This window comes from Podarcis erhardii (genome assembly GCF_964252035.2).
Source record: "Podarcis erhardii genome assembly, chromosome: 10".
NCBI classification, from domain to species: domain Eukaryota; kingdom Metazoa; phylum Chordata; class Lepidosauria; order Squamata; family Lacertidae; genus Podarcis; species Podarcis erhardii.
Genome location: NC_138500.1, coordinates 19,146,716 through 19,160,409, shown reverse-complemented (window position 1 = coordinate 19,160,409; position 13,694 = coordinate 19,146,716). Strand labels below are relative to the sequence as shown.

The 13,694-nt window shown below is 39.2% G+C and overlaps 1 protein-coding gene and 1 long non-coding RNA gene across 13 annotated transcripts in view; one reads left to right on the top strand and one right to left on the bottom strand.

Moving 5' to 3' along the window:
* Window positions 1-13,694, top strand: part of ERC1 (ELKS/RAB6-interacting/CAST family member 1) — a 158,653-nt gene that overhangs the window by 33,929 nt on the left and 111,030 nt on the right. For all 12 annotated transcript variants that reach the window (XM_081878821.1, XM_081878827.1, XM_081878817.1 and 9 more), the window contains 2 exons: window positions 1,438-1,605; window positions 11,032-11,199. In XM_081878821.1, the coding sequence (XP_081734947.1) occupies window positions 1,438-1,605; window positions 11,032-11,199 (336 nt within the window). The remainder of the gene's footprint in view (window positions 1-1,437; window positions 1,606-11,031; window positions 11,200-13,694) is intronic.
* LOC309351390 lies at window positions 10,863-11,596 on the bottom strand. Its single transcript, XR_014160816.1, has 2 exons — window positions 11,459-11,596; window positions 10,863-11,052 (listed from the first exon to the last, which is right to left on the bottom strand). It is a non-coding gene; the product is annotated as an uncharacterized lncRNA (long non-coding RNA).

The following is a 13,694-nucleotide window of genomic DNA, read 5'->3' as shown; positions in this document are numbered from 1 at the left end:
TTTTATTCATGGAAGTCTAACAGTCATCTGAGTGACACTGTTTACTACAATCTTAGGCCCTTATACTAAAGTTAAAAGAATACAAGCTTTGCCTGCAGGTTCATAATCTAATACAGACAATGACCTGGATTTTACTTAACACTAAGTCATAGTTTGTTCAACAAATCATAGCTTGGTTTGCAAAGTTTGGTTTGTTTGTCTCATGCCTTTGGAGCTTGGTGAGTGTCTGAGGTGGCCAAACAAACCATGATTAAGAAGGGTACTGGGTTCACATGCCATACCAATGGTTAAAACAAACCAAGCTTCATGAGCTGACAACAAACCATGGCTTCAGAACATGGTTAGTTGGTGGTAAGCAAACCATAGTTCCACAGAACTAAATGACCATCTCTGTTTCCGTTGAGACATGGCAGGCACTCACTATCTGTGCTTTCTGTGCTTTTTGGTTCATCCATCTAGAAAAGTCTGTTGAAACAATCTCTGTTTGAAGTGTTGTTTTAAAAATGGTACAAATCTTCAGTTGTTTTTGTACTGTTTGAAAAAATATCGTTAGGTTTTTATGATGTGTCTGTCAATTGCCTTGAAACATATGTAAACATGATTAATTAATTAATAGTTAAGCTGCTGGGCAGAGTATGGATGATCAAACAAATCATAACTAAATCATAGATTCTTCATGGTTTAAAGTTATGTGCAAACCAAACCTATAATTAATATAAATAATGTTTATAAGACAAAATGGGGAAGGAAGGGAGCCTTGACATTACTATTGGAACAAAGGATTTATAATTTGCTGAAAGCCTTGAGAGTACTCAAGAGTGATGTCAATATAGTTACTAGTTAATGTTTAAAGTACTACCTGGGAAATACATTGAAGTTCCCTCAATTTTCAAATGCATATTTTTTTCACATCTTTGCTAAAATATTTTCCTCAGTCATACATAATTGTAACACAGAGAAACACAGGTATTAAGTAGTAGGAATGTAGGCCAGAAACAAAATGATATTGGCACTCTTCAACAAAGCAGAACAGCTCCTTTTTAAAATCAATGTTTTTTGCTTCTGCAATTCACTACCAAGTGCTTTAAAAAGCTTAGGCAATAACTGATTGGCTTACTGTTTGGCCTATTATTTGTTCTTTCAGTTCTTGGTTCATCAGCAATTGTTGGGCCTCTGCCTGAAGTTGAATGTAGTAGTGGAATAATATGCATATTGGCTACAGTCCAGTTCTATTTTCATTTTACAACATTATTTTAAGACTGTACTTGCACAGGCGCATGCGCTTAGTGAAGTTTACTGTCCTTTCCGATTTCCTGAGCCAGCTTGGTGCCATGCCTTTGTGATAGCTGGAAATATTTCCGTAAATAGTTCTGTTTACTTTGACAGATTAATGTACAGTTTGATAACCTGTATTTTTCTCTTTGGTTCCTTCTTTAGATTGGTCAGGTGAAACAGGAACTGTCACGCAAAGACACAGAGCTGTTGGCCTTACAGACAAAATTGGAAACCCTCACAAACCAATTTTCCGATAGCAAGCAACACATTGATGTTCTGAAGGAGTCCCTCACAGCTAAAGAGCAGAGAGCTGCCATTCTGCAAACAGAGGTGAAGGGCACAATCTTGAATTATTGCTGTTTGTTAACTATAAGGGGGCCTTTTGAATTCAGGGATAAAATACAGAAATGTAATGCTATGGAGCTCTTGAGCATGGTATGACAACTTTCCTCTGTTTAGAGAAGTCTAAGCCTGATTTCTATGTATCAGAAATCAGAGTGTGACAGTTAAGTTTTTCACCTTAATTTCCACTGTAACAACTGCTGCATTAAAGAGGTAAGTTAATTCCCCTTCTTATAAGCACATAGAAAACTTAATGTTCAAGGATATCTTCAGGCACTTAGCAAATATATTTCTTTTACTTAACAGAACTTAAGCATTGCAGAAAAGGACATAAATGAGGTTAATAGCATAATAAACTTTATAAATTGCTGCTATTACAATTCTCAAATATTGATTATTGATGCTGAACTGAGAAACCCCAATTAGTTCATAATTGTCTGAATCGGCAAGGCTAAAATAGGGCAGCAAATAAACGGTTAGCTGGACCTCCCAAAATGAAAGGGGCTCAAAGGAAGGGATATTTACTCCCAATTTTTCCTTTCTAACCTTTCACAATTATCAAAGATTTCACCATTTTGAATACTGTGGTGTCATCCACAAACTTGTGAAGTCCTGACTAGGTCATTTGTGAATACATAAGCCCGCAACTTATGCACATTTAACTTGTGCACATTCAGCTTTACATGCTTAGAATTTTTTTAAATGGAAAGCGGGCAGGAATCAGCCGGGGGGGGGGGGAGACTTTGGCAATCCCACCCACATTTGCACCCAATGTGTTTTGACTATACACAGTTTTGGCTTTAGGCATGATCCCCAGAACATAACCCCAGCATAAGTTATAAGCTTACCGTAAAAAACCCCCCAAAATCCTGGTTCTGTTACAGCTCCTTGGAAAAACTCAGCTGCCACTCTCCAATGTGCCCATTTCCCGTTCTTTAACTAAATACAAATCCATAAAATATGTCCTGTTATCAGACTTGATTAACTGAGTCCCCAGTTGACAAGGGTTTGCTAAGCAGCTTCAGAGTCTATTTTCAAATCCTGGTAGAAAGTTATAGTTACAAACAGAAGGGAAAAGCTAGCATTCCAGTGGCTTTTAGTTTGGTTACATTATTGTTATCTGCTCGTATTGGTGCATTTGTATATATTTGTTATGCTTACAGCCTAAATGTATGTTCTGCAGACCATACTTTCTGAAAATAGCAGTCCTGTTCTATAGACCACACCTTCTGAAATGCATATATTTAAAGGTGTGATAACTTCTTAAAATGTTGAACTATGCAACTCCTTTTGTTCAATCACAATTAACATAGTCTGGAAGGTTTTCGAGTGTAAGCATATGGAGCTGTTTTGTATGAACACGTACTTTTATTGCTTCTATTTGGATAAATAAATATGTTAGCCATAAGAGGGCGCCAGTGTATTGGTTATTATAACACAGTACTTCACATTAGTTCCTAATGTTCATCAGAATGAACTAACTAGTTAGTGGCAGATGTTTATATTAAGAGGAAGATGAAAAAGTATGGCATAATTTATATGAATATTTCAAGCTTCATCAGAAAGCCTTTTATTAGTGAGTATTTTCTTAACCATGCACAATAAAATTGGTGTTAACCTTGTGCGCTGTATTAACAAAATTGTTGAGTGATATGGCTTCCTCAATAACTCTTCTATTTTGCATTTGTTACAGAAGAGTTGTTAAAAGTATAAACATTAGAGTGCTTCTATAAATTTTGCTTTATACCCTGTCTCAAAATACCATAATGCTTGCTTCATGTGGGATTAATTTGACTCTCAGTACTCAGTGCATTGCCCTTATAAATATTTGACTGACATAACACTCGGTAATATTACAATAGACTGTTCTACTGGATTACAATTTAGCATCCTTTTCTGGATTTCTTTGGAGAGAAGGTAGGGCAATCTTTAGGCAATGCTTTACTGCAGGAGTGAGGAACTGGCAAGCCACAGACCAGTCCTGTGCACAAAAACCTTTCAGACCCAATTGCCAACCTCTGAGCTCTCCGCCACTCTTCTCAGCCAATGGCAGGCCAGCAAAGATGTCCTCTTCTAAAAGAGCTGCTTGGACCAGTAATAGATAAAGCAGGCTAGAAGCACCTATCTGAACCTTCCCAATTTCCAGTGCTTGCAGTGTTCCATCCACCTCAACTTTCAGGTACTGCTTAAAATCTTGGTTCAAAGGCTTCTCTCCTCTTGCCTTAACCATTTCCCCAGTGAGACCAAAATGTTACAATAAAGGTAGTAAGGTAGCTGTATAGGACACCTGCAAAATCCAGTACAGTGAAACTTCTGTAAATGTGCTTGTTCAATGTGCATCCTGTGTACTGAATTTCATTTCTCTAACTTTAGTTGTATGCACAGTGAAAACATTACAGAATACGATGGTAAGACTGCAAATGTTTTTGCTTCTATTAGCCTAGTTTTGTTAATGACCTGAATGTATCGCTTCAGTGTCAGTAAAACTGGCACCTATAATAAGCATGAAATTATCTTAAAAATTGGTGCTCTGAGAATTAAGGTTTCCTCTTTTTCTGTCATATGGATATTTGTACCCTAAAAGTTAGAAGGAAGTTAGAGCAGAAGAAAGGAATCTAACCCAAAACACCATCTGACAGTATTAACAAATGCTCATGTTATATCATTTAAAAGTATAATCCATGTATACATTCACTGAACATTTTTTTAGTTTGAAATGCAATAACATTGTAGCAGGACACTTTTTTTTTTACTAGACCACATGACCAACAGATAGTATTAATAAGTGATGCATATTCTTTGCCAAGGAAACCAAATGTATGTGGGGGGGTGGGGGGGTGCCCAATATGCTGCTGAATGTGTATAATTTAATCAGTCCACAAGCAAGCTCTAGATTTTGCCAAAAGTTCCAATTACTGTAAGGACTGGAGTGAATGAAAATCATGAAGTAGAAAGTGGAAGGCTGCCAATTTATAACACATTACCAGTAGACTGGTTGTTGTTGTTGTTTAGTTGTTTAGTCGTGTCCGACTCTTCGTGACCCCATGGACCAGAGCACGCAAGGCACTCCTGTCTCCCACTGCCTCCTGCAGTTTCATCAAACTCATGCTGGTAGCTTTGAGAACACTGTCCAACCATCTTGTCCTCTGTCGTCCCCTTCTCCTTGTGCCCTCAATCTTTCCCAACATCAGGGTCTTTTTCAGGGAGTCTTCTCTTCTCATGAGGTGGCCAAAGTATTGGAGCCTCAGCTTCAGGATCTGTCCTTCCAGTGAGCAATCAGGATCAGTAGACTGGTAGTTGGTATCAAATAGGAATTGTTTTCTAGTAGCCAAAACCCAGGGTCTTCAGACACAAAAAGGCCAAAACAGCTGCTTTTGAGAAGTTATTTATTTTTTATATGGTTTTATATGTTCAGTAATAACCTGCCATGCAGCAGCTTTCTTACTTCTTATGCTCCATAACAGAAAAGTCATCACAGAGGACAGTCACATTTTTCTCAAAATGAAAGAGTTGCATGTCTGTTGAGCACACATACTTAGTCTATAAGCCTATTTAAATTGTTATAACAATAGTCATTCAGTGCATAGAACTGACCACAAGTCCTACATGGTGGTATCCCAATCAATAATTTCATGGGGTCTGAAAATATAAAGAGGGGGCAGCTACACACCATTGCTAAATGGTGTCCCTGGGTACTGCCACCTTGATCTTTATTTATAAAGCTGTTGCAGGAACATGAGTGTTGGGAGTTAGGAGGGAGAAGCCTCACTTTTACCAGAATAACTCTCCAAATTCCAAGCTCTTTTAAAAATGGTGTGCCTGTATTTTTCAGCCTTTTCTCTACAGTTATGCAGGCATGAAATATTTGTTTCCTTCGTTGAAAAGTGTAACATATTTGAGGCAACTGTTCCACTTTGATGCGTGTAACAAATAACTGTGGGTTTTTTGTTTTTAGTAAAAGCATGAAGCTAGGGAGATACCACTCTCTCTTTTTAATTGTCCACAGACATGTTGATATAAGAAATTTGCTTTAAAACTGTTCAGTTATTTTAAAGATGTACCATGGAAACCTGGTACATCTATCTTCTCTATTTAAAGCATCTGAATCCAAGGCTTGGCAGTTGACATCTGTAATACTGGGTCTGAAATGCAAAATGACCTTGTTTATCCTAAGGGCAGGTAGGTGGAGAGGATGTTGAGGTTAGTTTCAATATGTAAAGGAATCTTTATAAATAGTTGTAGAAACTTAAAATATTTTTGTAAATAAAGCAAAATAAAAAGCAACATTTATTTTGGAATAAAATGCTTCATCCATATACAATTTTATTACTATCCCACTGAGTCCTTTTGCTTGGCTCAGCGTTGGCAAGCATATGGCTAATTCAGTCTCTTGAAATATGGGTCTCCCCAGCACCGTAATGTCTAAGTTACTTGGTCCTTTGACCTTCCCTGTACCAACCCAGTGCCAAATGAGGAAATTTGTATGCAATAGAGAACTGAATCCAACACCCAAGAGGTTTGTTATTTACCTTGACTTTACTAAGCTATTTGAGGCTCTTGCCATGTAAGAATTTATATGTATTCCACATGATTTTCATATTTTCCAGTTCTGATCCTCTGTACACCTAGTATGGGAACAGTTTTCAGACACCTACTAGGGACATTTTGACATGCATTGCTTGTCTTATTGAAAACTCAGAACACAGATTTATCAACAAATGTTTTTTGCCTGAAATAGTCGTTAGAGCACACAAAAAGGACAAAGTGAGACAAACAACAATCTGACTTTTCTCCTGAGCTGAGCTCTCTAGTTGGCTGAACTGCAACAATGGCATGTAAGCTTAGAGGTCAGAACAGACAGAACTCTGGGTTTAGTTTATTAATATTAGCTTATCTGATTTCTCAGTATTCTCACTTGAAGCACACCAGGATAGCATTGAGGAGAGGGAGTTGGAATGCTGACTGGTGAGGAAACTGATTAATTGTGGGAGAGACAAACTAAATCAGCGAAGAGAGATGATCTCACAGCAGCTGTTGTGACCAGAGTGCTCTTCGTGGCCCTTTTTCAGGCATCCAGCCCCACAGCACCAGGGAAAGGAGGAGAAAGATGGATATTGTCCTGGTCACACCCAGACCCATGAGGATGAGTGACTGGATTTTTAGTTCTTTATTGGCAAAGCACTCGGGTACATCAGCTCCTAAGGTGCATGGGATATACACACCACTCGCCACTAACTTGCTGTCTAGGCAAGCTCCCTCCGCAGCCCTGTGCCCTGTCTCGGACAGTGGAAGCAGCAGCAGGGCCTCACCCCTCTCTGCTTTCTTAAGCCCCCTTGTCTGATGTGGTGCATGCAAACACCTGATGGCTCTTCCTTAATGGCAACTCCAACTGCTCTCATCCTTCATACCCCTCTTTGAGCATGGAGACAGCAGAGGGGCAAATGGAGGAGTTTGCAAAGGCCTGACTCTCCCTGGGGCTGTTGCTGGCTTTCCAGACTCTGAGACCTCCTGCAACTGCTCCTCCACATCCTTTCCCCTTGTGTCTTGCCACCCAGTCTCCTCCTCTGCTGGCGACTGCCTTACAGGTGGCTCCGAACCCCACAAATCACTGGCCCATTTCCCTGGATCCTCTTCCTCCCCACTTGCCTCCTCTGCCCATTCCTCAGGTTCCTGCCCATCCCTGACAGATATAAACAAACAGCTCTGTCCTTCCTTGGTCAGTGGAGGATCCTGGAGGAGTTCCATCAGCCATAAATATTTTTAGGCCATGCTGCTGCTCTGTAATTAAACATAAATCAATATCATAAAAGAAAGAAGGCCAGCTTTTGGTTAAAATAACTTTCCTAGTCAAAACTAGGAAGGCTGTTTCTTTGGAATAGCTTTTTGAGTACTGAGAAAGTTACACAATGACTTTGTTGAAGTTGGCACTAACCTGCTTGCCACAGAACTTGAGTGTTGGCATTCTGTGTGAGGCATCCATAAAATGTGTTGCTGTGTATAAGCAAGTGCATAATTTCTGCCCGCAAGAACAGGGTTAACATGATGTCTCTGTGCCTTGCCAGCTCTTAACAAACTGCTGAAAGCACATTCTGTAGTTTCTAAGATGAGACCTCATACAAAAATAAAACCAGGAGTTTTAGCCATCCCAAATATTAAATCAATATTGAGTTCAAAGTATATTTCCATTGCAGATATGAGTGTTTATTCATATACTTAAATTGATTTCTTTGATTGGAATTAGGTATAAATTAAAATGCTGGTTTTAGGGGGAGATAGGGAAATAATTCCTGACAATGAAAATGATTTTTTCCCCTAGGATCCAAAGTATGCTTGATATAAAGTTCTGGACATTCCTTCTGTAAGGCACCAAGTGTCTCAAACATGAGCCTCTGGTAGCAGGGCTCTGGCATCTAACTCCCTAGACACTAAGGGCAATTTGGAGATTAACTGTTGTTCTGCAGCACAGCTGTTGCAGGTGGTTAGAGGGTGTGCTACAACTTTCTGAGCCAACAGTTCCAGGAAACCACAGGAGGGCAGAGTGTTCCATCCTGCTTACAGGCATCTGGGTGGCCACTATGGGAACAAGATGCTGGATTACATGGGCCCTTGGCCTGATCCAGGAGGCTTTCCTTATGTAAGTGACAGTGTTGCAAGTTGCTAGGCTTTCTTCATATGCCTGCTTTATTTAACATTGCTCCTTACTTTGAGCAACTCGTTGCTCAGTGCTGGTTTGACTGCTACAGAATGTCTAGAAGCCAGCATGGATGTGCAGGACAGCTGACACACCTTAATTTTTTTTATTATTTTTTGAGAAGATAAATGGTAGCTGTTAATCGTGTTCCATTCTCCTGGACAGATGGTCCACCTTGATAGGTGAGTTTTTCAGGAAGCTGGATCAGCATCTTAATTTCTCAAGGCATCAACCAACCTTGAGTGCCTTTGAAGTAGGTTTTTTAAAATCAGATATTGCTTAGGTTTGGCCCTCAGACCAGCCTTCAGATCAGCTGGGAGCAGGCTGAAGAATATGGTAGTGGAGAAATACATGTTTTTCATAGCCAGAAAAGAACCTGCTCTCCATTTGGGCAAATTGATTATTTGTAATTATGGCTGATGCCTCCTAATATTTCTAACAAGGGAAGTTTTATTTCTGGACCTGGTCTCATTTCTTAAGGCAAATTTATTTTTGATTTGGCCAATTAGGATCCTTTTAAAAAAAAGGAGGAACAGCCCATTAAAGGAAAAACCTAGAGCATCAGCTGCAGTTAACTCGTTGTCTGATTAAACAGCTTTTCTGTATTTTGAATTGACCAAGTTTCCTTTAACATCTTGAGCTTGCACAGAGGGAACCAAAGATTCAGAATGCAGCCAGCTTACTCACCGTGACTGATGGCCTTGTAATGAATTCAGCTAATAAGCACCAAATCTGATACTGTCAAATAGGATTAACAGCCACGTTAGCTAGCTTGAACTGCTTCTGAAAGCCAAACCGATAAGGGTCAGTGGGTTTCTTTTGGGATCGTGAATGGCCTGGTGTTGTCACTCTTACTCTGCAGTGGTCTTCCAGGTTGTTCTTTTCTTTCTGGTGGCCATCTTGCCTAGTCGGAATTAGTGTTCAAACTGTTCTCATTCCTGCTACCATCCCCCCATTGACTTTGGAACATACATAGGCTGAGAAAACGGAACAAAATATTCTGCAAATTATCAGAGCTGCTAGAGTATTTATGAACTCTACATTATGTCACTTCAATTCTGCTGTTTTCTTTAATCCTTGTTCTCTAAAATGTCAATACAAACTTGGTGAGAGGGCATACTGACTACTAGATAGTGATGCACAGTAGTGGTTTTTTTTTTTTTTTTGTGGTGGGGTGCTGCTTTTCCTTCTTGGACTTGATACAGTAATATCATTTGCCCACACTCATTCAGTGTTAGCCTTGTCTCTCCCATTCATTTTTCCCCACTGTCAAAATGCAACCTGCAAGCTTCTTGGATCAGTGACTTACATTTTGCTTAGGTTGTAAAGCACTATGTACAGTGGTGGACACACCTACGTGAATTTATGTGGGATTATGTGCTCTCATTTTTTTCCAATGATATCTTTTTGAAAAATAAAAAGCCTACTTGCCAGCTGTTTTGAATGTTTAGAATTAATTTATATTAGAGTATTTAGGTCCATTATTAGTAATGGCATATTCATTTATTAGAATCGTTCCTAATACTTCAAACATCCCTTTCAGTATGAGTCTGACCCAGATGCTCACTCAGCTGTGGGGTTAGAACTCGTGTATACAGATATATCTATATAGATACACATTTTGCTGAACTTGTACTGCAACTTGCCACATAGGTGATGTTTGGGGAGACAAAAGGAAGGGAACATGTATTATTTATTTATTTATCTTTAATTTCCCAGGAAAATGTACACTGATCAAAGGGGCTGGGGAATCACAGGAGTTGAAGTTGTGAAACTCAGAACACCAGGCGGTTCAAAAGACACAGGAGTAATGGTCTTTGGAGCTGCTTCTCGCATTACTTTTTTTACACCAGGATATATACCACAGTGCAAGATATCTGTGTTTGGATTATGTTAATGGCATATTAACATTTTTTACCTCTTTTTTTACCTTTTTAATAGCATATTTAGATTTAAATTGCCAGCAATTGTCAGCAAAATGCAAGGAAGCATAGGACGTGTCCTTTTCAGATTAGCCTTTGAAAAGTGGCAGATTAAGCATACATTTACCAGGCCCAATGTATTCAAAGCTTGCATATATGTTGTATTTGGTAGTCCATGATGAAATACAAAAAGTTAGATGAAATATATCCCTAAAGCAATTCATTATTTATTATTATTTATTATTATTATTATTATTATTATTATTATTATTATTATTTATTGTATTTCATGCCTGCCCTTCACCAGAAGGTTCCAGGACAGGTTACAGATGATAAAAACACAATTGAAACAGTAAAAAAACCCACCCACCTATAAACCGCAAATCAGTAATTCATACATTACAGCAAAGCCACCTAAATCAGTTTTTCAATTTATAAAGACCAGGGTAAAGAGCTGTGTCTTCAGCTACCAACTGCTTAATCAACCAGATAACAGGTCAGCTGTTTTATTGGAAAGTGCAAATCTGCTTTTTCAACTGCTTTCTCAGTATACTGCTTTTTTTAATTAAAAAAAGTGGTTCAGCGCTCTTACTATTTACTTTTACAGTTCAGCATCTACTTTCTACTATAAATTTAGCATTTTTGATTCAAGATTTATGTTTGATGGGAAGCAGAGAGAAATAAACTTGTGAGCTGAATCTGGTAATACAGTTCAATTCTTTGTCAGCAGAGTTTTCCCTTTTTTAAAGGCTGTCTTGCTTGAAGGTAATTGGAAGTCTTGTTTCTTTTGACTGATTTCAGGTGGATGCTCTCCGGTTACGTCTAGAAGAGAAAGAGACCATGTTGAATAAAAAGACTAAGCAAATTCAGGAGATGGCTGAAGAGAAAGGAACTCAAGCTGGAGAGATTCATGATCTCAAAGATATGCTGGATGTGAAAGAACGCAAGGTTAATGTTCTTCAGAAAAAGGTAGGCCAGCCAGGTATACAAAGTTCTGCACTCCAACCCTTTTTGTCCGAAAGTGGTAATACCGATAGCTACAAAAGTCTCGTTTACTGAGGATTGTGGTTCAGCGTTCTGTTGCAGTGGGAGGTTTGGTAATGATAAACCTGAACAGAGTTTTAAAATTAGCAGAAAAGCAACACTGTGTTGATCAAAAGATCTTTCACTGTGTTTCTAATGCTACATTAGTCTTTGCAATGACTGGAATGTTAAATCTCATATGTACTCTTTTGTATTGCGAGTGGTGGAGTCTGCATAAGTTCCTGGAACGACTGTGTGATTGATACGAACAAATAATATGATAGTCAGGGAAGTGAGCGTTGGTGATTAAGCCTGTATGTCATACGCTTGTGCAATCACACACCTGGGTTCTGTAACTATGCAGAACAATTTTTGGCTACATTCTAGATCTTTAGCTATGGAAGTGTTGGCCCATAACTCCTATTCTTGAGCCTCCCCCTCAATCTGGATGTTCCTGAAGGGGCAGGGTGGGTACTTTCCTGCTCAGTTCTGTCATAACCATCATGACTGGAGCAGATTTGAGAAGGTTGGTTTCTTTTTCCTCCTGGAAAAAGATTATTAAGAATGCCTTTAGTTTACTCTCATTTCAAAATAGATTGGCTTTACCTAACATTTTTCTTTTTTGATAACTTAAGTTTCACACACTACAAATGATGACAATCAGTGCCATCTGGGCGAGGAGGACAAGTAGACTCATTCATGTGTGGCCAGAAGTTTGCATAACAGTAATATGGCCCTTCCCAACTTGATGCCTTTCTTCTGTTTTGGACTGGTGCTCCCAGCAGCTCAGTATGGCAGCCTTTTGTGACTCAGAACTTTTGGGGTGCACCTTAAAGGGGTGGTAGTCGACTTTTCTGTGCCCCTGTAGAGAAGCACCTCTAATATTTGTTGTTGTTGTTGTTTAGTCGTTTAGTCGTGTCCGACTCTTCGTGACCCCATGGACCAGAGCATGCCAGGCACTCCTGTCTTCCACTGCTGCCTGCAGTTTGATCAAACTCATGCTGGTAGCTTCGAGAACACTGTCCAACCATCTCATCCTCTGTCATCCCCTTCTCCTTGTGCCCTCCATCTTTCCCAACATCAGGGTCTTTTCCAGGCATTCTTCTCTTCCCACGAGGTGGCCGAAGTACTGGAGTCTCAGCTTCACGATCTGACCTTCCAGTGAGCACTCAGGGCTGATTTCCTTCAGAATGGATAGGTTTGATCTTCTTGCAGTCCATGGGACTCTCAAGAGTCTCCTCCAGCACCATAATTCAAAAGCATCAATTCTTCGGCGATCAGCCTTCTTTATGGTCCAGCTCTCACTTCCATACATCACTACTGAGAAAACCATAGCTTTAACTATACAAACCTTTGTTGGCAAGGTGCAAAGCTTGTAGAGTGGTGCAAAGCTGCTTGTAGGATGCATTCCCACAGTTCCTTGTGAATTTCTATGTCCATAGGCTGCTATTAACATAGGGTGTCATGCTTGTAAGGAACATCAATGGAAGCATTGGGCCAGATCAAATTGCATGCTGCCTCATAGAAGATGCTCTGTGGGAGTGTATGATTTGGAGTGTCCCAAGGCTTTTTGTGGAGTGAACATCTTAGCTCAAAGTGGGCAGAACTTTGGAGAAGTCACCCGTCTATCTTTATTCAATGTAATTACAAGACATTTACAAAATGGCAACATTAAAAATGCTTAAACCCATCAATTTTCCATATTAATCCATACATAACATTCCTGCAGTAAAAGCAATTTTAAAGAAGTTTTTATTACAATTTTTGAACAATAAAAAGTTAAAATGATCATTCTCTTCGCAGAAAAGAGCTCGGAATGGTCTTTAATATTCATAATTCAGTGGACAGTATAATATATGTGCTTTTAAAGGTTCAGTGCTTGTTATACTAGGATTGATGTCTCCCCCCTCACCCACCCTCTCTCCCAGCACACATAAACACTTATGTGTTTTTCAGCTTAATTTCCTGTATAAGATAAATTAAATGGGACAATAGTAGCTGGCTGGACATTCCTTGCATGAAATTAGCATAAAAGCCATCCTCTCAAGGGTTCCCCTGAGGTTTCATGTTACAGTGTATTTCTTGACTTTGTAACAAGTTACTGACTTGGAAAATGTAATTGAATGTTTGAATTAAAGCCTCTTTGAGAACCTGTGTTAAAGTTGTACAGCTTCCTGCTTGACTGACTTGCTGCTGCAGATGCCAGGATCATTCCCTTTCTATCTGGCTCCAAAGACACTTCAAATTATTTTTTATTCTCCCTTGGCAATATCTGTAATGTAGGCCATCTGATTAAAGATGTACAGCCTAAAGTAAATCTTGTTGAATTCACTGTAACTTAGTAACATGTGCATGTAGCTACAAATTAGCTACAAGATGGTTAACTATTAACCTATTTTAATTAGTAAATAAAATACTGCAGTATTTTATCAGGCTTAACT